Source organism: Homalodisca vitripennis, chromosome 5 (assembly GCF_021130785.1).
Source record: "Homalodisca vitripennis isolate AUS2020 chromosome 5, UT_GWSS_2.1, whole genome shotgun sequence".
Classification (NCBI taxonomy): Eukaryota; Metazoa; Arthropoda; class Insecta; order Hemiptera; family Cicadellidae; genus Homalodisca; species Homalodisca vitripennis.
The window spans coordinates 183,014,328-183,041,100 of NC_060211.1; the positions used below are offsets into that span (position 1 = coordinate 183,014,328).

Sequence of the window (26,773 nt, forward strand, 5' to 3'; positions counted from 1 at the left end):
TCTATGGTAAAGGAATTTCAAAGCTTGTCCACTGCTATGATAAATGCCTGAATTTGTATGGTGATTATCTAGAAAAGTAGTATTTTAGTCCCTGTTTCACATGTATATAATAAAATGTTTTTCTTGTACTTTTTTTAATACCAAATGTTCCTTACTTTCTGAATAGCCCTCATATCTTTTTACAAAACAAAATTGGTCAAGTTTTAACATTTTTTTTAGTCACTGTATATAAATCGCTAAACATGACTCTTTGCGACTTATAAATAAAATTGGTTTTCTTTCTTTTCCCTCCTTTGTTGGGTACCAACAGCACTGCACACAGAATTGTTTTTCTGCATACATTTCAGGGTACCAAAGCCTCTTGAATAAATAAAATAATTAATAATTTAAAATAATATAATCTATTGAATATTATAAATTAGGCCATATTTCAACTAAACCAGTTGTTTATGAAAGCCAAAAGTTATTTAATTAATAAATAATAAATATTTACTAAATGAAAATAAATTAGAAAATTGGCATTATTTCAAATCAACCATCCTAATACTTTTGATGTAGGTACTCAAAAGGTTAAATAAACTACCATGTTAAAATGTGTTAATCATAGTGATCTTTGTAATGTAGTTAATGTGACTAAAATCAGATAATGGACAGCTTTAGGGTTGAATATAAAAAAGACAAGATTGAATTGGTCTTCAATTTAATGAAATAATATAACTTCAATTTAACAATATAAATATAACAAAAATCCATGTCAATATACAAACATTTTAAAATTATGTAAATATAACCAATAAATAATATGTTTAAGGTTTCAATACTTCACTTACATAAATATCTCATCTCGTTATGTATTTGATTATGTACACTGAATTAAATACAAGTACTCTATCTAGATATCATGTATATTTACAAATTTCTATATAAATGTATACACTTGTACTACTAATGTTTAATTCATTATCGGTTAAAATATAAATGGCAGTTATTTTATTTATTGATACAATTTATTTAAACTACAAGTAATTTTGGTTTGAATACTGTAGGTTTCCTGAGACGTGTTTATTTAGGCTTGGGCTTTTTCCTCCTGTCCGTTGTACTGAATCTTCTACTCGAATCGGCAACTGATTTTTTTTCTAGCCTACTTCCGGATCGCCACGGGACCAGAGGCTCTTCAGATCTTGAAACTTTCCATTTTGATTTATTGTCATCTGATACTTTGATTCTCTTTGAATTTTTCTTATTAAGAATTTCGTCGGACACAGGTTTATTCCTACGCAGAACCTGGCTTGCTAGTATAGCTGCGCACTTGGTCCGGACCTTCAGGACAACCGGCAAATTTCTGGACCGGCTGCTCCCGACGGTGTTTTCCTTGGGAGGTTTCACATCGACTATAGGAGTTAGCCTTATACCAAATCGTACCTGAAAAAGGTGAACGTTACAACAAAAATTACTAACACAATAATTACTGTTCACAATACTAATTCTCCTACAGCAAGTCAAAATATTAACAATTAGTGGTTTTGTCAACACATTCACTGCAATAGAAAACGCAGACAAGAAAAGATCAAAAGGACAAAGAATGTGAAAACCCATTTGCCCTTTAGTGAAATCAACCTGGGTTAAAGCCTTTAAAGTTAATTTTAATGTAAGAGGGTGAGCCACAACTGTACTGAACCATTTATAATGAACAAAATGTGTATCAAGGAGCAAATTTCAACTCAGTAATCAATTTTCAGTTATGACAATTAGAAAAGTATATTTACTAGGAAATAATTTCTGTGCTTTGTTTTCTAGCAAATCAGAGCCATTTTCAGTTACTTTTAACCCTTTCAGTACCGATTTCCAAGTGACCGGACGTTTTAAAACGTGCATAAATTTGTTAAATATTTACGAACAAAATGTATTAAACATATAGTACATTATATTTGTATGCTTATCAATTCGCATTAACAATAAACGTTTTTTTCTTATATCTGATAAGCATTTTATTTAGTCCACAAATACAGCTGATCAATCTGTAGCAGTAACAATCAAATGGCCAGTGTCAATGATATTGATCGCAACATTAAAAAATGCTGTAATATTTTAATTTTAAGTGATAATTTGATAAAAATTGGTAGATATGTTGCAAATAAAGTGTCTTAGTGTGCTCGATTTTATTGACTGAAAAACATTGTTGAGTACTTATTTGAGTGTCAAACTAAAAATTAACAAAATGGAAAGAGTTTATCATTGTTATGTTTTATATGTTATGACGTTTCCAGTATATTACAGTATTATTATAAACATTTGTTAACAAAAAAATACAAAAATTGGCCAATAACTAACAAAGTTATTACATTTTATAATAACTGAATGCAGACTGATAAAAATAGCACAGCAATTTTTACTAATACTTCAAAAAAGTCTGGCACTGAAAGAGTTAATTCAATGTTAAACTTTAAGTTCCTTTGTCTTTTTAAGTATATTTTAAATGCTTATAACAATCCAAAACATTTTGTAACTAACAATTTCTTTGTACAGTAGAGCGTCAAAAATCTGGACCATCCATTATCCGTATTCAATTCTGGCTGAAAAGTATTTTGTTTATATATGTACAGATTTAAAAATATCTTCATATATTTTGTAATATTAGTAATCTATTAATCACAGTTGTACGAGGGTCGTCCATAAAGTAACCGCAGTTTGGCCGTGGCGCGATAAGTAGTGGGGGTAGCGCCGCCATTCTCACATCGGTGTGCACAGCCGTTCAGTACGCTTCTAGCTGTGCAAGGGAGAGCATCGTGCGATCGCGCGTTCTTTTGGTACAACGTAAAAACATGAGCGCCGTGATAGAAAATTCCGCCACGTGTGAAGTGCGTGGTGTAATAAGATTTCTGTGGTCGAAAAGTTACACAACAGCTGAAATTCATCGTGAATTGAGTGCGGTGTATGGCTCAAACATTATGAGCGAAGGTGTAGTCCGTCAATGCAATGGGGTCAAACCGCTTCGCCAAGCAAGCCGAAGAAAGCTCGCCAATCTTTTTTCAGCGAGAAAATTGATGGCTACAGTTTTTTGGGATGCTAAGGGCATCTTGCTCGTTGAATTTATGGAGCGTGGTACGACCATTACAGCTGCAGCTTACTGTGAAACCTTAAAACGGCTACGACGATCGATTCAAAACAAGCGTCGTGGTCTTCTGACATCTGGTGTTTTGTTTGTCCATGACAACGCTCGCCCTCATACAGCTCAAAGAACAACAGAACTTTTGAAAAAGTTCAAATGGGACGTTTTTGACCACCCCCCCTACAGCCCGGATTTGGCTCCCAGTGATTTCCATCTTTTCCCGTACATGAAGTGGTGGCTTGCATCTCAGAGGTTTGCGAGTGATGAAGAGCTTCAAAACGCTGTAACATGTTAGGTACGTTCTCAGGCGGCAGATTTTTTTAAAGACAGAATTTTAAAAACTGTTAAAAGATATGATAAGTGCTTGAATTTGTATGGTGAATATGTAGAAAAGTAGAGAAAAGCTGCTGTTTTAACATTTATATAATAAAATTTTTGTATCTCAACTAGTTTATTTTTTATTTCAAAACGGAGGTTACTTTGTGGACGACCCTCGTACATAGATACAGTATATTAGTTTTATATAGCCTAGATAAACTTTACAGGAAATACGACTACTGTATTTTTCTGTAAGTTTAACATCTAAAGCTTGTATTAATAAGGTAATTAATAATTTTATTACCCGCTCCACGTAAACATCATGATTTATGCACGATTGCACATAACTTTTCATTACCACTTTGTCATTACCTCTTTTTTTGGTTCATTTCGAAAAAACGGACATTTCAAAAATCTGGACGGGGTCAGGTCCCAATTGATCCGGATTACTGACGCTCTACTGTATATGAAACGATTTTCTAGATATTTATTGCATATTATAAGTTGAAAAACGGCCATCTCAGTATGTTATTGCAATTCGATATGAAGGTCGTTCAAACTTAAAAAAAATTCACAACTCCATTATTTTTAGACCTAGCGAAAAACAAAAAATGTTCTGGAATGCGTATAATATTTCCAAAACATTTTATAACTAACAATGTTTTTGTATCCAAACGGTTTTTGAGGATTACATACAAATCCAATGAGAATAAATTAACAATATTTCTCCCACAAAATCTACTTACATTTTCAGATTGAGCATGACTACTAAATATTGATAGAACATAGAGAATTGAGATAGATGTGATGAATGGATTAAAATGAGGGGAATTATAAATTTATATATACAGGTACAAGTATCAACTAGTGAAAGTGAAGCGAGTATTAACACCAATTCCTTTCCTTCCAGTTTGAAGAGAAATAACCGTACTCAACAAAAAATCACTTTAAATTTTGGCAAAAACCGTTGGACTTTTGAAACTTGCATACCAAACAATAACAAGGTGAAGCCTCACAAAGACTTGAGGTTAATAGGAATAAACAGAATAAGCGTAAAAAAAAAAAAAACTATTCCATCTTTTGGTGAAAACAAAAATGTTTCTAAATGTAATATTCAATGACAACAGTCTGATAAGTTTGTGTAGAATCAAACTATCTAAACCACAAATCTGTTTCTTTATTTCATAATTCTTTTCAAATTTTGAATAGTAATATATGATATTATAACAACTAATATTACATTTAGTTTGTTTTATACTTTCCTGGTAATCAATAGCTATTCAATTAACATTATTATTATTTTTCTTAAGAATTGTTACAAATTATTAAAAATAGCAATATTATCTAATTTACAACGATATCAACAACCAAAAGCTGTTTCAATAAACTAAACTAGATTACTTGTAAGAAACGTTTATTTAATGAACTTAATTTGGAAAACAATAACAAAATAAGCCCTCAGATATGCAATTTTCTCAACAAACCTATTATAATTGCAGGAGAAATTTTAAAACAAGCCTATATTTTATTTTCTTCAATTTATATAAATTATATTGGTTAATAATTAGTTGAAAATGCTTGTAAAATGCGTAGCGGAATTGATTTCTGATTGATAATGTGGTTTATTTTTTACAAAATCACAATATTTTTATTATATATACAATTAAATAAAAAATATACATTGTAATTAAATTTTATTCTTTACTTTATCATAGGAGATCTACATCTACAATGCTAAAGTGATTTTGAATTGGTTTTCTTATTAATAATGTTTTTATTATATAATCTTTTCCATCACCATCCATTGAGAAAAACATTTTACCCGTATAATACAAATTAATAAAATTTAAAGTGAAAATTCTTATTTTAATTTAGTGATATCATATATATATATATATATATATTAAATTCCTTTATTGAAAAGGAGTAAGGACATACAATTTTGAGATAGTCTAAATGTTATAGTCGAGTAGTTAATTAAGTTAATTACATTGCAAGAAATGTTTACTTATTATATTTTTTAAATAAACCAATAAAAATAATTAACAAGGAACTTATTATTAACAGTTTAAAAAAATTATAAATTAATTAATTATTTGTATTTCCATATATTCATTTCTAGAATAACCTTTAATTAATTTCTAACTTAACTAATGATCTCCAGTAGAAACTTCCAACTAAACAGAATTTATCTAATATATTTAAATAACCTTTTGTGAAAATTAAATGATCTCTCACCTGAGTAAAATTGCTTAGATTGTTGAGGAAGATAATGAATCTGCATTATCTGGATTATTGTCATCTAATGTGAGGGTATAAGCCAAGCTTTCAGAGCCCTGTATGGATAATAACATTCTGAGAAAAAGGCTCAGGTTGATTTGACTAAGATACCTGTCTAAATCGACCTTGTCATTAAATTAGTGTTAGTATTGTTACGTTCACTGTATGAGCTACTAGTTGGTATAAATTGGATTACAAACATTTCCATAAGGAAATAAAGTAATATTAGTGGCTGCAAAAATGTCTTTTTCTTTACAAGTGAAAACACATTCACAAACTGCAAAAATGTACAAATATGAGTGAGTAAGCACAGATTTCAGATAGTTAAAAATGTGCAGTTATAACTAAGTTTAGGCTGCAGCAAGCGTATTATCACTTGTGTATATACACAAAAGAGGTAAAAAAACAGGATGTACTGTTTGTACGCAAAGTTGGTGTTTTACTAGGAGACTGGTTACAACAGGTCTAAGCGTGTAGAAGAGAGCTTAGCTGTGGGAATGGACAACGTACTTCTACCAAGAAAACGTTTTATCATGCCATAGAACGCGTACGTTCACTTGAACATGCCAAAGAGTAAATAGTTAACAATATGTTTTGTTTTTACATTTGTTTACAGTCTCAATTAAAACTTTACTACTTTTAAAACATTAATACTGAAACATTACACAGTTATTTTATTATTAATGTAACAAATTATGATGTTTGAGCTATCCATATGTTTTCTCTTTGTGTTTTATAAAGTCTAAATCTCTTTGACTACTTTTAAAACATAAATAATGGAACATTATTTAATTATTTTATTATTAGTGTAATAAACTACAATATTTGCCATTATTATTTGTTCCATGTAAAGATACTTCACAGTACGTTACAATCTTTTACAACTGATTTAATTTTTAATTTAATTCCTACTTATTATATAAGAGATTTTTTTATTTTACATTAAGATTAAAGCCTTACTTCTACTTTTATAGATAGGTTGTTATTTATATTTGAATGTTTTCAGTCAAAACAATGAAAGGCTTTTTAAAACATACTGACACATTTTCATTGCAGTAATTCTTAAACATCTGCAAACCTAAATAATTAAAACAAATAAATATCGACAATTTACATTGTACTACAATTTATTATAGTTGTTTTCAAAAAGATAAAAGTTCAGATGTTTTCTGGATGCTACAACTACAGCTACTTTTTAGTGTAACAATCAGGGATGGGAATGTTAATAATATAGTTAAAAGTAAATAGATATTACAGAAAAAATACATTCTTTTTCTAAGATTGAACAAGTTATTATAATGAATTATTAGTACATGAATACGCAACTAAAAGAACTGTTTCTATAAACAACAGAACACATTAATTTTCCAAAGCAAGACAGGAGAATGCTGCCAGGTTGTGAGGTTGGAAATTACCTGATTGTGAGGTTTGGGGTGTGGACCCGGATCCGATACCGACACGTACTTTCTCAACCACTCTCTGACTCCACACAACGTCCTGAACTCGGAATTTCCAAGCCGAGAATTCGGGTTAGCTCCCGTAAGATCCAATATAGAGTAGCACAAGCCTTTGCCCACCTGTGTACAACAAAATAATTGAAAAATAGTTTTACATTTCTGTATGTAACTAGTAAATATTTGCTGCTGTTTAAAGTTCACTAAAAATAGAAAAAACTCAACATAAATCAATGTTAACCTAAGATTGATGTTTAAAAATTAAGAAGAAAGAAAATTATATGCTTTAATGAGAAGAATAAATAAATAAGTTTAACACATGTATTTACTGTAAAAGTTTTTTGAAAAAATGTTTAAATTGTAATTAAAAACTAAAAAAGTAGTTTACTTCTTCCTATTTAAACAAAATTAACTAAGGAAAAATTTTTGACCTTAACGTTCAATTTATTTGAAATGGATAAAAGAACTTGTTGGAAACTCCAACAAGTTCTCTAATAAACTACAATTACGCTCATTAAAACCTGATGGAAATTGAATGATTACATCTGATATGCGGAGAAAGCACATTGCTTGAGTGAAGAAGAACTTCACAACTTCATAAAATTAATTTTAACTAATTTTCATTTATAGCTCATATCAATGTAAATCAAATGTTTGGTTACAAATTTTGAGAATTCAGCAAAAAAATGTTGGTTTTTACCAATTACTATGTTTTGAATAATTAGTTTGAACAAATTTTTGTGATTCAATGTTTATTGAAATTAAATAAGGCTATTGCCATTTATACAATTTAACGTAAATAAGAGTCGTTTGACAGGTGTTTGGTCTTCCGATCATATGTTAGTTTGCTTATTTAAACGCATATGTGACAGATACGGCCAAATACAAAATAATTGAATCAGAAAAAGAAAGCGCTCTGTGGTGTAATGGTAGCACATTCACCCGGCAAGTGAGAGATCCGGGTTCGACTCCCGGCGGAGCAAGTACTTTTTGTGATTCAATGTTTATTGAAATTAAATAAGGCTATTGCCATTTATACAATTTAACGTATATATATATATATATATATATATATGTATATATAAATTTATATATATATTATTCAAAAAAGTTTTAATTTGACACTTATTTTTATTAACATTGGTGACTGTTAAAACAGAGTTTTCAAATCTCAAAATACGACTTTTGAATCTTACAAAAATTGATATTGTGTTTCAAATCCCTAATAGATTTTTCTTAAAGGAAGTTTGATTAGAACAAAATTATCAACATACCAACTTCTGCCATTCTTAAAACTTTGCCACACAAAACAAGAATAAGGCAGGAATGCCACGTCATTTTAAAGGGATTTGCAGAAGTTCAGGTAAATATTTGCCTTAAGAACCAAAAATAATTTATAAAAAAAACTTACCCTATGAAATAATGCTTAATGATTTAACAAACATTTTTCTTGAACATGATTATGTGTATAAGATTATACAAGTATCATTTTAAATAAAATTTGTTATTTTTTTGTTATAATATTTGTTACCAAGTTGCTTTTACAAACATTCATTTATTCTACTTTTACTTAACAGATTATAAAATAGACTTTCAGAATATATATGACTTCTTTTGAAAAACTATACGGGCATATATCTGTAATTAATTTAAATTAATGTTTGATCTTTGAATTTTGAATCCTAATAGGTTTTAGGCTAAGCATGATTTACACAAAATCAGCAATCTTAAATGCCCGTCTTAAATGTATACCAGTCTTAAACTGTTGGAGACAGTCTGATAACATAAACAGTAATCCAAGAATATGTCTCTATTTTAAAGAGATATGCAGATAGATATATTTTAAGAACTAAATTGTATCCCCTAACTCATGGCAATGCTCAAAAATAAATTAATATAGAAAATACTAACTAAAAGTAAAATGTTATTTACAAAACTACGAGAATTTACTAATTACACAATATAAAACAAAAACACGTTTCAGTGATCAGTAATTTGCGTACAGGCGATCAGCTGTCGTACACGAATGTACGCACCAGATTCTCGACAATGTATGTTCTTTAATACACAACTGCAAGTAAACTACGGGATTTTATACACAAAGTATAACAAAGTCACGTTTAAGTGATAGGTTATTTAGTGTACTGCTGCTTAGCTGTCGTCCGTGAATGAATGAAGCAGACTCGTGGTGCTACAATTTATGTATTTTTAAAACACAATTTATGACAAAAACACATTTAACAATCTATAATTTGTGTAATGTCGAGCTGCCAATAAGTAATTACACTCTGATGAAAATTGGGTGGATTTTAGATTCAGGATTCGGCTTCGACACATTAGTTTATGTTTTTACTTTTTGTATGTTGTGAAAACTAAGACTCACTCTCCAAATTGGTAAAAGCAACTCTACCCATCCAATCTTTCTTTATTAAATTATGAAGACTTAGGATCAAAGTTACATAAGTAGATGGGAATTCGTTGTTGAAAACCTAGAACTAAGCAAAGCCAAACTGTCTCCAGTTCTTAGTTATTAGAGCTGAAAAGTATAAAAAAGTTGTATAATTGTATTGCAGTTTTAACAGTATTGTATAATAATAATATGTATTTGTCGTAAAACTCATACAATCATAGGCATCAGCTGCATTTACAACTAGTCAAAACATACCATGAATATAAAATGGGTTATTTAAATATAAATCACAAGGTAAATAAAAGCTCAAAATTTTACCATAAGAGGGGAAAGTATTTATAAATAATTACCTCTTCATAAACTTGAGGGTTGTACTTTGGAGGAACTAGCAATGTGCTGCTCCTACGATCCAGAGTATCTCGTTGGGTGGGTGGCAGGACATTCACCATCTGGCCTGTGTTGTAGTTACACTCGAGAGTGTAACTCCTAACAAGCCCTGTAGCCTTGAGTACTGCCACCCGGCCAGACCCTTCCCTGCTCAGCCCCCCGTGCTTGTCCCTGGAACACAACAACATTCACCATCTGGCCTGTGTTGTAGTTACACTCGAGAGTGTAACTCCTAACAAGCCCTGTAGCCTTGAGTACTGCCACCCGGCCAGACCCTTCCCTGCTCAGCCCCCCGTGCTTGTCCCTGGAACACAACAACATTCACCATCTGGCCTGTATTGTAGTTACACTCGAGAGTGTAACTCCTAACAAGCCCTGTAGCCTTGAGTACTGCCACCCGGCCAGACCCTTCCCTGCTCAGCCCCCCGTGCTTGTCCCTGGAACACAACATTCACCATCTGGCCTGTATTGTAGTTACACTCGAGAGTGTAACTCCTTACAAGCCCTGTAGCCTTTAGTACTGCCACCCGACCAGACCCTTCCCTGCTCAGTCCCCCATGCTTGTCCCTGGAACACAACATTCACCATCTGGCCTGTATTGTAGTTACACTCGAGAGTGTAACTCCTTACAAGGCCTGTAGCCTTGAGTACTGCTACACGGCCAGACCCTTCCCTGCTCAGGCCCCCGTGCTTATCCCTGGAACGAGAATAATACACTACACTAATTGATAGTCAAAGTCAAAGTCAAAACTCTTTATTTACATGATCTTCAAGATCAGTAGTTGAGCCAATTTACATAATAATACATTTCGTATACAAAGACAACAAGAATCAAAAGTTGTACACTAAGGGTTGTTCTGTGGTCTCCATTCAAAGAACTCAGTGAATGAGTAGAAAGGGTTGTCTTGCAGCCAGGCTCGCAGATCTTTTCTAAACCGCTGTTGGTCTATCCTCTTGAGGGCTTCTGGTAGTGAATTCCAGATCTTCGCACCGATGTAGCTTGGTTTCTTTTCCGTTGAGGCGTGGGTGTGTACTGGAAGGCAGTAGTTAGTAGCATGTCTTGTATTGTACTGGTGAATTTGTACTCCGCTTCTCACTGTTGATGGCATTTTGATGTGAGCGTAGGAAACTACTTCTAGGATATAGAGGTTGATTACTGTCATAATTTTGAGTTCCCGGAAGGCTTTTCTGCAGGATACTCTCGGTTCCAAACCTTTAAGGCTTCTTCTAACTGCTCGTTTTTGTAGCACAAGTACTCGCTGCAAATTTCCCATTGTAGTTCCTCCCCACACTGCAATCCCATAGCAAAGATGAGACTCAAACAGTGCGTGGTAAGCTATTTTTGCAGTATCGATGTCACTGGTGTTCTTAATTCTTCGTATTACGTAGAGTCCTGTGCTTAATCTACAGCAGAGAATATCCACATGAGGTCTCCAGGATAGCTTGTCGTCCAGAGTAACTCCTAGGTATCGACAAGAAGAAATTTCTCCAAGGTCGGGTAGTCCTGACACATCCTGTTTTTGTCGTCCCAGTATTAGTTGCTGTGTCTTAGTTTCGTTAACAACCAGTTCGTTATTGTGACAGTACTGTATTGCCATGTTTAAGGCCACAAAGCTGTCTATATCCAAATGTTCTGGTCTGGGTCTTCCAAGTAGCAGTACAGTGTCATCAGCATACATGAGTGTATCACTGTATTGTTGGATGGATTGTGGGAAGTCGTTAGTGAAGAGGATGAAGAGTACTGGGCCTAAAACATGTATGTTAAGCTATTCCAGCAAACTTTTCTATCCAAAACTTTGAAGAATTATTATTCTCTCTGTTTTTTCTGATGACAGGTGGAATCAGATAATTGCATCTAAAAAATTTATTATAGGAATACCTTATTAGCAATTCAGAAGGATACTATTTCAAAATGAATTCTTACTTACTTACTTAAGTATAATTAAAGTTACATTTTGCATGTATTTCTTTTATTAGATACACTTTCTTTTGAAGCACAAATAACATTTTTATTTATGAGCTTAGAAAGGTTTTAGCAGCAATTTGCTCGCACGTAATCTTCCGCAAGTGTAAATTTTATGCCAAATTGTTCAGGAGTTGTAATATATGTTTTATTGATAGTATTCTATGTGCTGATTATTTAAAGTAGTATATTCTGAGACATTTTACCAAACCAATCACAGTATGTCGTCAAGAAGATTTAATTTTTAATGAAAACAAAAATAAATAATAAAATGTAAGCAACTGCATTGTCATGATTTCTTGCGTCCAAGAAGAAGGTGCGACCTGTAACATGTTGAGAATTTAGTTTGAAGAAATTCTTTCTATAAGCGTACTTTTCGTTTTCTCGGTTTATTATTTGTAGAATGTACAATACAGAAAATTAACCAATCCTGGAGGATAATTTAATTGTGTTATTAAAGACAAGTGTAAACTGCACCATTAAATGCCTCTGTTATAGAAGTATGTGAGCCTCACCTGAGGTACATGTTCCTCTCAGAAAAATTGCAAGCAGTCCAGTGAAAGTGCTGAGAGTTAATAGCCATCAACTTGGGCAGCAGCATACACTCCACATTCTCTCCTGGGTTCGAGAAGTGGTTTCCATACATAAAAATCCCTGCAATCAACAAAACACAATTGAAGACCATATCTTTGTAAACATATTAATTAATTTTTTTTCTTAACTGAGACAACTTTCTAAAATAATTTCATAACACCAGTGTTGTATTCTTAAACTTTAATTGGCAGACAGTGATACAGATAAGTAATAGAAATCAGAGTTTTTCATCGAACATTACTATTCTTATAACACAAATTTTATACTGTCTAGTTGAGACTAGACTGAGGTCTCAATGATAACTTTTTTTATTCTCTCACCAGGCCATTCTCATTAACACTAAAAGTGTTATCATTGCACTGTGCGATCTTCCTGAACCGCTTTAAAGTGCTATCATTGCACTGTGCGATCTACCTGAACCGCTTTAAAGTGCTATCAATGCACTGTGCAATCTACTTGAACCGCTTTAAAGTGCTATCATTGCACTGTGCGATCTACCTGAACCGCTTTAAAGTGCTATCATTGCACTGTGCGATCTACCTGAACTGCTTTAAAGTGCTATCATTGCACTGTGCGATCTACTTGAACCGCTTTAAAGTGCTATCATTGCACTGTGCGATCTACCTGAACCGCTTTAAAGTGCTATCATTGCACTGGCAATTTACCTGAACCGCTTTAAAGTGCTATCATTGCACTGTGCAATATACTTGAACCGCTTTAAAGTGCTATCATTGCACTGTGCAATCTACTTGAACCGCTTTAAAGTGCTATCATTGCACTGTGCGATCTACCTGAACCGCTTTAAAGTGCTATCATTGCACTGTGCGATCTACTTGAACCGCTTTAAAGTGCTATCATTGCACTGTGCGATCTACTTGAACCGCTTTAAAGTGCTATCATTGCACTGTGCGATCTACCTGAACCGCTTTAAAGTGCTTATCATTGCACTGTGCAATCTACTTGAACCGCTTTAAAGTGCTAATAAATTCAGAAGATTTTGAGAGGTATGAAACAAAAGTCATTGATCCTGTGGTATGCATCAGCTGGTTTAGTCATTTGTTGGCATTTCTTTGTATAGTGCTACAAGGTGATAATGATTTATTCCATATTAAAAAATACAACCAAACTTGAAACTTGAAATACAAACTTGAAATTTACAGTGAAGCTGACAACTTCATAAGAAAAGAAGAGTACAGTTCTAACACTGTATTAACACCATCTTCTGTGCTGTCCGATATGCTTTGTTATAATAAAACATTGGGTATAATAAAGACAAAAAAAGATTATTGTTCAAAAACTGTTATATATACCTTTCTTAGAAGCGTGTCCATGGAGATCTACGTAGAGAAATAGACCTGACTGGAAAGGTTCTGCGCTATCTTTACGAGCCCCAAGAGGAGGAGTGAAGGGAGGTGTCATCTTGCTGGCACCGACTGAGTTAGCCTTGATGTCATCACTCTCATCAGTGCCTTCAGAGTTCGAACTTGAACTGATTGATGATCTGAAAGTAACAGTCAGACACAATATTGCGTTAAGAGAGAATAATCCTCAAACTGTGTCACAGCCTTCATCAGGACTGTTAGTTGTTGGTCAAAATTAAATTTTTTCCAATATTAAAATCCACTGATAACAGAATGTTAAATTTTTTCATATGAAAGAAGGTTCTGACAACTAAAATTTATTACAACTGAGCATAAGCTTGGAATTGTTATTTAGTACAAGTTGACCAACTGCGGATCATTGACGAAATATCTCGTCATGCAACAGCTGGGTCTAGAGGTAGAGCTCCGGCTGCAAAAACATCTGCTTTAAATTTTACCTCATAATAGTTCTAATAATGTCTTGAAGACTACGTGAACATCATTACTATCCTACTGAGTATTTTTAACAATTATATTTCTTTAGTTTCCTCAAACATACGAGTATTCTATAGATTGCAGTTGTATATAGAAGTTGAAAAATTAGTTGAATTTAGTCTCTATTTTGTCGCACTTCTGATCTATTGTTTTCCTCAACTGTTTTTACAACAGCAACCAGTTTTGTATTTTACGCTATCAAATTTAGGTATTGTCATGATAAACACTAAATATTTTTCTATTTTAGTAGTAGGATCTATAGTTATCTTTGTATGTAAATTCACTGTGTTTTCGGCTATAAAAACACTGATTGTGTGATTCTACTGTAAACAAAAGTTACACCACTCTACATTCTTCACTTTAGTTAGGGTTGCCAATTTTCTTGCAAACATTAAAGTTTCACAAAACATGTAAGTTATGTTATCGCATCCATTTGCTTGACTGAAGCTGGTGAATGATTGCGTTATTAAGACATCACAATAACATGGTATGAACATCATAAAATATTGAAAACAACATTCTTCACTTTAAATTAACACGTTCAAGCCCCACTCTATTTCGGGGTATAGCACCAGAAATCCCAACTCAATTTTTTTAGCCTATTGTATTCATTTAGCATTTTAGTTACGGGATATATGTATGTCTTTTATAGAATCATAAACTATTTGACCGATCATTATGAAAATTTGTATGTATATGTATTTTCCCACAGAGAAGGTTTATATGCTATGCCCATTGATGTAACTCACCAGGCAGTGCTGCAAAATATACAAGTTTTAAAGTGCCTGCACATTATAAACTGCAATTACGAGACAGTTACGTATATTACATAGCCAAATGCTATTTGAAGGCACTAAGTTATGATCTTTATTTGCCTTTAAAACAAATTTCTTCTTGAACTTAAAGTTTAAGTGTTAGACTACTTTAAAATAAAGTACATGTGCATGTACAATGGAAATAAAAATACACTTTTGACAGATTTTCTTGATAGTGGCAAAAAGGCAAACTCTACATCGGCATTGGAAATATAATTCACTTGAACCAAAAGTGCTCATACACAAGCAAATCTTACGAAAAGTGTGCAATGCCAAGGGAAACAGCTAGTTAATTGTATAAAAAATTTGTTTTATATAAAAAGTACTCTGATGCTACATCATCACTGTTGTAGATGAAATGTTACTTTTTACATAAAAAGTTCTATTCATAAAAACAGTGCTTTCATACAGATATACATAAAATTAGTGTAAAATCACCTGTTCTCTCCAATTCCCACATTTGCAAGGTTGTTGTTAGACAGATCCAAACTCAATCCTGATACTCTGTTGGAAATCAGATTTAACTTGCCCTCACAGGAACTGGTAATGTCCGCATCAGGTACTTCTACTCCAAAGTGGTGATAACATATCAGGCTCCTGTATCAGAATATTATTACAAATGGAAAAAGTACTTAAAAATGTACCATTTACTCTAATTGATTTTTAGCTTTATAGTTTGCAAAACTAAAAGTGTGCACCTACGTTTGTAACTTAGTTTTACCAAGGAAGATTTTGTTCAAATATTTAACTTAATTCTAATTATTTCATCTGTTACGATTTATAAATTGCTATAATGCTATAATAACATGAAATAATTAAAATTAAGATTCAATAATTTTTAATGAGACAATGTATAATACAAGAATATTATTTACAAATATAATTAGTCTAAGAATTGCATGGTCAGAAATAGGTATTTTGATACTGGTTGCAATGACTTGTGATTTTTTACTTCTTTAAACAAGATAAAATATCGTTTCCAAACATCCAGAACATTCCAAAAGAAATTGTGTTTTGTTAGATCATGGCGTTTGCTGGTCAAGCTGCTGGCATTACCAAACAGTGCAATGAACGGCTGGTTGTTTGGTTGTTGTACAATGTACCAATGTTTGTTTTGTTGTTGTGCATTAACTACTGGTTGGTTGTTATGTATTGATCTGCTGATTGTTTGGTTGTCGTGCATTGACCTGTTGATTGTTTGTTGTGTATTAAACTACTGGTTGGTTGTTATGTATTGATCTGCTGATTGGTTGGTTGTTGTGCATTGACCTGTTGATTGTTTGTTGTGTATTAAACTACTGGTTGGTTGTTATGTATTGATCTGCTGATTGTTTGGTTGTTGTTCATTCATTGACCTGTTGATTGGTTTCACTAGAACAAGATCTTTAGACAGAATTAGCTCACATAACGTGATATGAGTTACTTATAATAATTCTTTATTTCAAAACAATGTTATTTGTAATGTTTGTATAAAAAATACCTAATTTACTTATACATAACTATAAGTCATAACAGTACGTTGAACAGCAGTTTGAAATATTTAATGTAACTACGAGTACATAAGCCTACTTAATAGTTCAACTACCACCACAACACACTCACCTTGCTGCGTAGATGGAAGGATGGAGCAGAGGAGAAGGGTTGTTATAAACTCTGTTCAGATTAACTCCTCTTGTGTCAGTTCGATAATGACCCCTTACAATGCCATCAGGATTCAGCATCGGTATCAGTTTAAATACGTAGCACCTCCGCAGTGCTTGTGCACTGGAATCATCTCTGTTTAGGAGCATCGTTAAGACACCATTCAGAACAAAACTTGAAGGAGTTTCCCCAGGGTGAACTCTAGCACTCAAAAATATCACCTAAAACAAGTAGAGATTTGTTTAAAAATAATAATCAATTGTATTAAAAATTTACTCTACAAGTACAGAAAAACCTGTCATACCCGGCCCTGTCGTGAGGTGGAAGTGAAAGTAAAAATTATAATTTACCACCAAGTAAATGTTAACACAATGTACAATGGTGAATCAACTCATTATTTACCCCCAAAATAACAACATTAACCGTATGTATTATCTGAATAAGTACAATGACTAAAAAGTTACATTATATTAAAATAATAATTAATTCCAGTACTGGTTACCCCATCCGGTTGTGAAAAGAATGGATTTTGGTTATGAGAACCGTGAAATAATATTTAAGAGGCTCGATTAAGAAGGACCACTTCACACTAGGCAGTGAAGACGCCGCCGAACACACTGATTTTAACAAGAGTTCACCAGGTTACACATAATGAGTTTATGAACAGTGCATATTCAAATAAAGTGCAGAAAATAAACAGTTACCTTTGTTTTCATGAGGGGGTAACCATAGTCTGCTGTTGTTGAGGGCCAGGTTGTGATCAGTAAGTGTGGAAATAGGCTGCAGCAGTCCTGTAGGCAGGCGTGAAGACGGAAGATGTCCTTCACGGATTCACTCACGCACAATACGACCGCAAACGAATAGTTCATAACACTGTGGCCAGTCCTGTAGAGCACGGTAGACGCGGGTGTCCGGGAGCAGAGACGTTCTGGTAGAGATTGCCAATCCAGAGCACTGACTTTAATGTTAATGTAAATGTACAACAGAGATAAACTAATATTTAAATAAGAGAGTAACACATGGGGGAGAGAGTAAGTATGGTCAGCAGTGGCTAGAGAGTACATAAGTGCCCCAGGCGGGATCGAGAGTATAACGAGCAAGCGTGCCTACGCTTGCAAGGTAGGCAATTGATAAGTCAAACCGTTGTGATTGGTTGGTGAGTGTACAGTAAACAGCTGATTCAGGAAACAATGGTTCATTGGTCTGTCACTGTACGTGAATATTTTAATCCAGTAAGGAATGGTATTGTAGACACTAGGCCGCAGAAAGAGATATGGAATTAATGTAGTATATACAGTTTAGTAAATAAAGGCAAATATAGAGTATAAGTTGCACAAAAAATATATACATAATTATTATTCAATAAAAGTAGCCTTTTCATATTAGGCAATAAAAAACAAGTTATTTAATGCAATAAATACTTAACATACCGGCCCGCCTTGAATCACCTTGGGATTCAATGAGAGAAAGAGCAACATAGGCTGAAATTACAAAGGTTATAGGCGGTGGTAGAGAGACATTTAATTAATTGTAGAGGTGAGGTTAAGAGAAACACCTTCACTGCTGGACGAGTGAGAGTTCCACTTGAGGTCTTGAGATGTACCACTCGAACTGTACCATCTTGTCCTGGAGTGACATCAGTGACCCGTGCAAGGGGCCAAGAGAGAGCGGGAGTATCCTGATGCACCAGGACGAGGTCTCCAGGTTGGAGGTTGCGGGAAGGAGTGCTCCACTTGAGGCGCTGCTGAAGAGTCTGGAGATATTCTCGCTGCCAACGCTTCCAGATACGTTGGTGCAGCGCTTGAACCAGCTGCCAGTGAGAAAGGCGGTTCGTGGGTATGTCCAGCAAGTTCTCTTCAGGCACGGAAACCAGAGGAGAGCCGATCAAGAAGTGTCCAGGCATCAGTGGGAGAAGATCGCTGGGATCACTGGAGAGAGCGGTGAGCGGGCGGGAGTTGAGCATCGCTTCAACCTGACTTGTGAGCGTCATGAATTGAGACAAAGTTAGTATGTGAAGTCCCACGACACGTTTTTAGATGGTGTTGTTTAGCACTCTTGATGGCACTTTCCCAAATTCCACCTTGATGGGGAGCAGCAGGAGGGTTGAAGTGGAATCGCATTGAACGGTCAGCAGCAAAGTCTTGGACTTTGCGCTGGTCAGCCGTGAGGATTTTGTGTAGGGCATTTTTAGCACCTACGAAGTTTGTGCCACAGTCACTATAAAGGTCTGTGCACAGGCCACGACGAGAAACGAAGCGAGTGAGAGCACCAAGGAAAGCTTCGGTGGACAGGTCCGTCACCACCTCAATGTGAACGGCCTTCGTAACCATACAAACAAAAACACAAATATAGGCCTTAATAATGCGGACAGAGCGTAAATTATGGACCTTGAGCGAAAAGGGGCCACCATAGTCCATGCCGGTGGAGAGAAAAGCTCGGGCTGGAGTAATACGAGCTTTGGGGAGGTCGCCCATGAGGAGGGGCGTTATTTTTAGGCCGATTCTTAAAACATGTGAGGCATCTGAAAATGCGAGATCTCACCACGCTGCGCGTGCAGAGAGGATCCAGACTTGCTGGGAGAGCAGAGAGAGAGTAAGCTGCGCGCCAGCGTGGAGATGTTTTGACATGGACATGGTCAATGAGGAGGTCCACGACAGGGTGCTTCTTGGGCAGGATGCACGGGTGAGACATGTTCGGCGGTGGGAGGTCAGCGTGGCGCAGTCTGCCGCCGACGCGGAGAAGTCCATCCGGACCCTGGAATGGGGCGAGGCGTTGAAGTCTGGTAGAACACGTCTTTCGGTCCCGCAGTAGAGCCAGATCTTCAGTGAAAGCTTCCTCTTGCACGGTCTTGAAAATTCGCAGCTGGGCGGAGTCCCGTTCTGTCTTGGAGAGAGGTCCGAAGTGGCGGTTTGGTGAACGGCAGTTGTGGATAAAACGCAAGACGTAGGCCATCACGTGCAACAATTTCCTCCAGGAAGAGTACTGGATGAGGAGGTCGTCCCACGTAGGCGGTGCTGTGGCCAAGGCAATGACAGGAGTGGAATGCTTCAGCTCCCCTAGCTCCTCCAGAGAGACCGAGTCCAGGCTGGAATCAGGATCTGGCCAGGCCGAGGAGGGGAGACGCAACCAGTCGGGTCCATGCCACCAAAGGGGATGATCCACCAATTGAGAGGGAAGGATCCCACGGGAGGCGCAGTCAGCAGGATTGGAAGCACTGGGTATGTAGCGCCAGCACTCCACAGCAACAAGCTCTTGAGTTTGCGCCACACGATTAGCCACATAGGTTTTGAGGCGATAAGAAGGTGTTTTGATCCACGCGAGGGTCACAGTAGAGTCGCACCAGCAAACAATAGAACCAAACTTGCGGGTGGGAGCTAATTGATTAACACAAAATATTTCACAAGTTGGGCCAGGAGATGAGCTGCGCATAGCTCCAGTCGGGGCAGCGTCACTCTTTTGAGAGGAGCGACGCGAGTTTTAGCCATAACTTGGCTTACGTGCACCGTGTCATTGGAGGTAGAGCGGATGTAGACTACAGCAGCATAGCCTAGTTCTGAGGCGTCAGAGAAACCATGCAAGTCCCAGTGAGTAGCAGCAGAGTAGGGGATAGCACGAGGAATTGTAATAGTAGCAACGTGCTTAAGTTCAAATAAAAAGGCGTGCCATTTTTGGTATATTTCTGGAGGGAGCGGATCATCCCAATCTATGCCAGATATCCATATGAGTTGCATAATATTTTTTTGCGAGCATTATACAAGGTGCCAAAAAACCACAGGGGTCATAGACTTGAGAAATGAGACTTAACACTTTACGCTTAGTGGGGTTTTCACAAGAAAAATTAAAGTTAAACGTAAAAGTGTCAGTCAGAGGGGTCCATTTTAGGCCCAAAATAGAGAAATGAGGCTCCTGAGAGGGTTGCAGAAAAACTGGGATTTCCCGATGATCTTCAGGAAGGTGTTGCAGAAGTCTCGGAGAGTTCGAGACCCACTTCCGGAGCTCAAAGCCACCGAGCCGAAGGAGTTTAATGAGTTGATCTTGAAGTTCAGCGGCGAGTTCTTCAGTCTCAGCTCCGCAGATCAGGTCGTCGACGTAGCTCTGGTGCTTGAGAATCTCAGCAGCATGGGGGTAGCGGTGACCTTCGTCTTCTGCCAATTGATGTAGCGTTTTGATGGCCAAGTAGGGTGAACAGTTCAGGCCGTAGGTAACTGTCGTGAGCTTGAACGTGGACATCAAGTTGGTGGGGTGATCACGCCATAAGATCAGTTGGAAATGTTGATCGTCAGGATGCACCTTGATTTGGCGGTACATCTGTCTGATGTCACAAGAGAACACTACGTTCTGAAGGCGGAAGCGCAGGAGAATGTCACAAATATTATTTTGCAGTTTAGGTCCGGTCAACAGAGTGTCGTTGAGAGAGAGTCCGGAACTGGTTTTGGCACTGGCGTCAAAAACGACGCGTAGTTTTGGTGGTGCTACTTTGTGCCTTAAAAACACCGTGGTGTGGCAGATAGTAGTGGGGAGTGCTTAAGTCAGGAGTAGGGCAGCCCTGCATATGGCCTAGAGAGAGATATTCATGTATAAAATCAGAATATAAATTATAATACTCCACATTAGTGGGAGCGTGGAGCTTGCGCTCGAGTGAATAGAGTCTACTTTCAGCATGAACTTTGGAATGTCCCAGATGAGTACTGGTGTTCTTGAAAGGGAGGCGGACCATATATCGACCCTCACGGTCCCTGGAGTGCGTGGTAGAAAAATATTCATCGCACTGAGTTTCCTCTGCAGACCTTTTACTGGGAGCAGGCAGTTCCTCTTGTGTCCAGAAACGCTGCAGAGAGGCGTGGAGGTCCACCTCAGCAGTCGAGAGAAGAGAGACAGCCATAGTAGAGACAGACTGCGTCAGTGGTGTGCAGGGAGCCGTCCCCATCAGCACGAAACCAAAACAGGTGCCCAGGGCGTGAGGTAAATTGAGACCAAGAGAGTAGGTCTCGTGAGTAAGAATATGTGGAAATAGCGCTCCACCAATAAGCACTTCAATGCCACCAGGGAGGTGGAAGGTTGGATCAGCCAGTATAATATTTTTAACCTTATTCATGACCTCCTGAGATATTTGCACTCGTGGGAGGTCTACAGTGATTTGTGGCAATATGTGGAACGAGTGCGGGGCGGCAACTGGGTGGCCAGCAAGAGTTTCCACGCCAGAGTTAGTTAAAAATCCGCGTGTGTCAGCAGAGGTTTGAGAAAGGCCGGCGACATTAATAGTGGCTGGACGGCGCTGTGTACCCAACAGTTGGGAGGCTTTCTCGCTAATAAAATTTAGCATGCTTCCTGAATCAATTAACGCACGAAAGAACATTAAGCTTGTCCGTTAGAGGCGGTGAGCTTGACAAGAGAAGTACCCAGAAGAAACCGTGGTACTAGGGGCGAGGTCTCGATGCAGTGTGCCATGAGCGTGTAGTGTGGTGTGTTCGGCCGGGCTAGGAGGTGAGAGCGCTGTGGTCGCAGGCGGAGGGCGGACAGCAGGTGTAGGTGTTGCACTGCTCTGCGCAGACCGGCCGCCGTCACGACCGTTCTCCACAACGGTACGAACGCGGTCCGACGTACTAACACTGGACCGTGTTGGCCGATCAGTGAAGTGTATCAAGGTATGATGACGACCACGACATGTTCGACACGTGAATTTAGACTGACATTCACTTAATCTGTGCGTCCCCAAACAAGAAGAACAGCGGTTGTGCTGTTTAATAATCCCGTGCCGTTCTTGAGGTGTCTTTTGGCCGAAGCTGGGACAGCCATAAATTTTATGACCGCTCTGATGGCAATAAAAACATGATGGGCCTTGTTTATAGGCCGAGGAGGGTGGAGAGGAAGCCGCTAACAAGCTCACGTTTTTAAGAGACGATTTGGGTTTATCAAATTTGGGTTTTGACCCAAAATAAGAACTTGAAGCGTTCTTGGGGTCCACAATATTGTCATGTAGACTACTGTCCTCAATGTGGCTGCATTCCAGGTTGAGAAACTCAATTATTTTGTTCAACCGAGGGCAAAGTATGAAGCTCTTCCTTTTTTTCGAAACTGTTCTAGGCGTGTGACCATCCGATTATCAATCTTGCGTAATAACAAGGCTGAGAGAAGTGGGTTGTTACTAGTGATGTCATTGTTTAACGCTTTAAGTGATTGCGTATGTTCGTGAAAAAGATTAAGGAAAGCACGGATATTCTTCACAGATGTGCTGGAGATGACAGGAAGGTCTAGTATTTGATTTAAATGTAGTGTGAGTAGACGCCTAGTATTATGGTAGCGATCCTTCAGCAGCTGATAAGCGATTGCATAATTTTGCTCAGTTATATTTAGCGACTTTATCAGAGAGAGTGGTTCGCCTGAAAGCACGCTCAAGAGATATTGAAATTTCATTACATCGCTTAAGTGCGCATTGTTGTGTACGGCTTGTTCATAAACGTTGATGAACGTACAGAAGTCCAAAGCAGCTCCGTCGAAAGTTTTTAATTCCAATTTCGGTAGCCGGACGTTGACTTGAGGGGAGGCAGGCGGAATAGTTTCGCTTTTATTAGCTTTAGCTTGTCTCTTGGTCTCAATCATAAGCACGTTAGCAGAAATGTAATCAACTAACTCGTCCACGCTCGCTAACGCGGAATAGTTAGGTGTATAGTCGGCATCCACTTTTAATTCCAACTCGTGGCACAAGTCTAATATCGCTGAAAATTCCTGTCTAAGTCTCTGAATAGATTTAGCTCTGACAAGCAACTGCTGAAGTATATTTGGATCGGAAGTCTTCTTAGTTAAATCATAGATACTTTGTATCTGAGAAAAGAGGTGTTCTCGCTTTGCATTGGCCACTTTAAGAGACATCGCCATGTTGAAAGTGTTTGTAGAAAATTAATCAATTTGAGTAAAACTTCAAAGGTGAAAAGTAAACAAAATATTGTCCTCTTGAACTGAGACAGTGATAAAAATAGAAACTAAATTATTTTCCTCTGAAGTATTTTCCCCAAGAAATAAGAAGTATCTAAAACAATATAATACAATGAAAAACAATTTAAAAAATATTTATGATACAATATAAATAAACCTTTTAACACTTTTTGTAAACTTTTATTTTTGTTACTATGTACATTTCGGAATCATTGATTTCATATTCAGGTACCAATTGTTTAGTTTTTTGGGGTAAAAACTCAATAATAATGCAATAAGTAGAGTAGGCTCGTATAGGCCTATAATATAGTTTTGTTTTGAGAAAATAAAATACACTGTTATTATGGAAAAACGTAAACAAGACAAGTTTTTATTAAATAATAAACAAACAATTAAAGGTTATTGTTGAGCTAAATTCAGGTATAATGTAGCAGAGGCTCTGGAAACATTATGCGCACGTACTACATGTAAACTGTCAATGGTAAAGTATGGTAGTGTTGTGACAGTAACCATAAACCATGCATACATATGCGTGAGCAATGTTCAAATAGAAATTATAATAAACAATTGTGAGCAGTAAGTAGCTTTTTTTTCTTTTTAAGCTGAGACTAGAATATAGTGTTGACAAAATAAACATTTAATTTTGCAATAAGGATGCAAGTCCTGCTCAAGGTAAAGTGTCCAATAACCAAGATTGTTTATATTTAACCTGCTTAGAATAATGTGTATTACAAGTAGGGCTGATAACCAACAAGTATTGAGAAGCGGTAACCATTAAACACAGTAATCAGTTCACCTGTGCTGTAACAGTCTGAAAGCTTGTTTGTCAACAAAACAATGCAGTCCGACAGAGCACCACAGCTGATATGGTCAGACGTCACAGCTGATATGATCACAGCTGATATGACTGGAGAGGGGATTGGAAAATCGATATGCACGGACTTTGCAATCGTGAAAGAACCTGAAACCACACTTTGAAATATGCACTGTATATAGCTTATAAGAGTTGAGATTGCACTGATATTCACCAATGGACTAAAGTTCTTATTATCCGGCCCGGAGGACCATGAAAAGAATGGATTTTGGGTTATGAGAACCGTGAAATAATATTTAAGAGGCTCGATTAAGAAGGACCACTTCACACTAGGCAGTGAAGACGCCGAACACACTGATTTTAACAAGAGTTCACTAGGTTACACATAATGAGTTTATGAACAGTGCATATTCAAATAAAGTTTAGAAATTAAACAGTTACCTTTGTTTTCATGAGAGGTAACCTAACCGTAGTCTGCTGTTGTTGAGGGCCAGGTTGTGATCAGTAAGTGTGGAAATAGGCTGCAGCAGTCCTGTAGGCAGGCGTGAAGACGGAAGATGTCCTTCACGGATTCACTCACTCACGCACAATACGACCGCAAACGAATAGTTCATAACACTGTGGCCAGTCCTGTAGAGCACGGTAGACGCGGGTGTCCGGGAGCAGAGACGTTCTGGTAGAGATTGCCAATCCAGAGCACTGACTTTAATGTTAATGTAAATGTACAACAGAGATAAACTAATATTTAAATAAGAGAGTAACACATGGGGGAGAGAGTAAGTATGGTCAGCAGTGGCTAGAGAGTACATAAGTGCCCCAGGCGGGATCGAGAGTATAACGAGCAAGCGTGCCTACGCTTGCAAGGTAGGCAATTGATAAGTCAACCGTTGTGATTGGTTGGTGAGTGTACAGTACAGTAAACAGCTGATTCGGGAAACAATGGTTCATTGGTCTGTCACTGTACATGAATATTTTAATCCAGTAAGGAATGGTATTGTAGACACTAGGCCGCAGAAAGAGATATGGAATTAATGTAGTATATACAGTTTAGTAAATAAAGGCAAATATAGAGTATAAGTTGCACAAAAAATATATACATAATTATTATTCAATAAAAGTAGCCTTTTCATATTAGGCAATAAAAAACAAGTTATTTAATGCAATAAATACTTAACAGGTTGTAAACGATAAAATGTTTTGTAACTAAGTTTTGCATTCAAGGATTATCACACGGCAATATGTCGGGATGGGAAAGGGTGACGAGAGGGATGGAACTTTGTTTCCCCTTACAATGTCCTTGCCTGCACTATTTTTAGTGCACACAAAAATCCTCGTAAAATATTGATATCAATGATAAGAATTATAAATATAGTACATTACTGAAGGCTTCATTTTCAAGACTAAATATCAATCCACATAAATGTTGAAAAATCCATTAGATAACTTTTTGTACGGTTTTGAAAACAGGTGATAAGTTTATAACAATAAAACCTAGGTTTCAATTAAGAAGATTCAGTAGTGTCCTTTTTAATGTAAGACTACAGTTTTCGAATTGTTAGCGAATGTTGTATATGTCTGTATTATTTAACAGACTTTAATGGACCATAGGTGAAATATTAAAGTCTATATTCGTACTATTCGTACAATTACATGTGGTGCGCTTCGGTACTGAAAATATTTAATACATGAACTTAATATTAAGGTTAAACAGCTTACTTTTTTATTTTGTAAACTGGAATGGTCTGAGAGAATCAGACTCGGGGAACAGATGTGAAAGTCTTGGCTCTCTGTTGGTGGTGATATTGTGATATGATGAGATTGTAAGCAGATCTACCCTCCTGCCCTCTAGAGAATAGCACACTGTCTCCCTGTGGTAAATATATGTCGTCTAGCTTTGGTTCTACAACATATACATTCACAAGGCTACGTTATTACGTATCATGTTTCACACAAAACACTGTAGATGAGATGTGAGCAGATCTACCCTCCTGCCCTCTAGAGAATAGCACACTGTCTCCCTGTGGTAATATATGTCGTCCAGCTTTGGTTCTACAACATACATTCACAAGGCTACGTTATTACGTATCATGTTTCACAAATACACTGTATACATAGCAAGAAAAACAGACATATTTCCTAACTAACTTCTAGTAATCTTGAAGTGTAACAATGATTTTACATTTTGCATTAATATTTCAC

General features: G+C 36.5%; 1 protein-coding gene across 1 annotated transcript; it reads right to left on the reverse strand.

The window, feature by feature from the left end:
• Positions 1–683: 683 nt before the first annotated feature.
• On the reverse strand, positions 684–26,636 carry LOC124363771 (cytosolic carboxypeptidase-like protein 5). The gene is given in 10 exon segments (XM_046819033.1): positions 684–1,422; positions 7,123–7,284; positions 9,922–10,129; positions 12,437–12,575; positions 13,826–14,016; positions 15,625–15,783; positions 16,789–17,048; positions 25,850–25,859; positions 26,284–26,462; positions 26,559–26,636. Coding segments are annotated over 10 exon segments (1,746 nt in total). The 3' UTR covers positions 684–1,062.
• Positions 26,637–26,773: the final 137 nt, after the last annotated feature.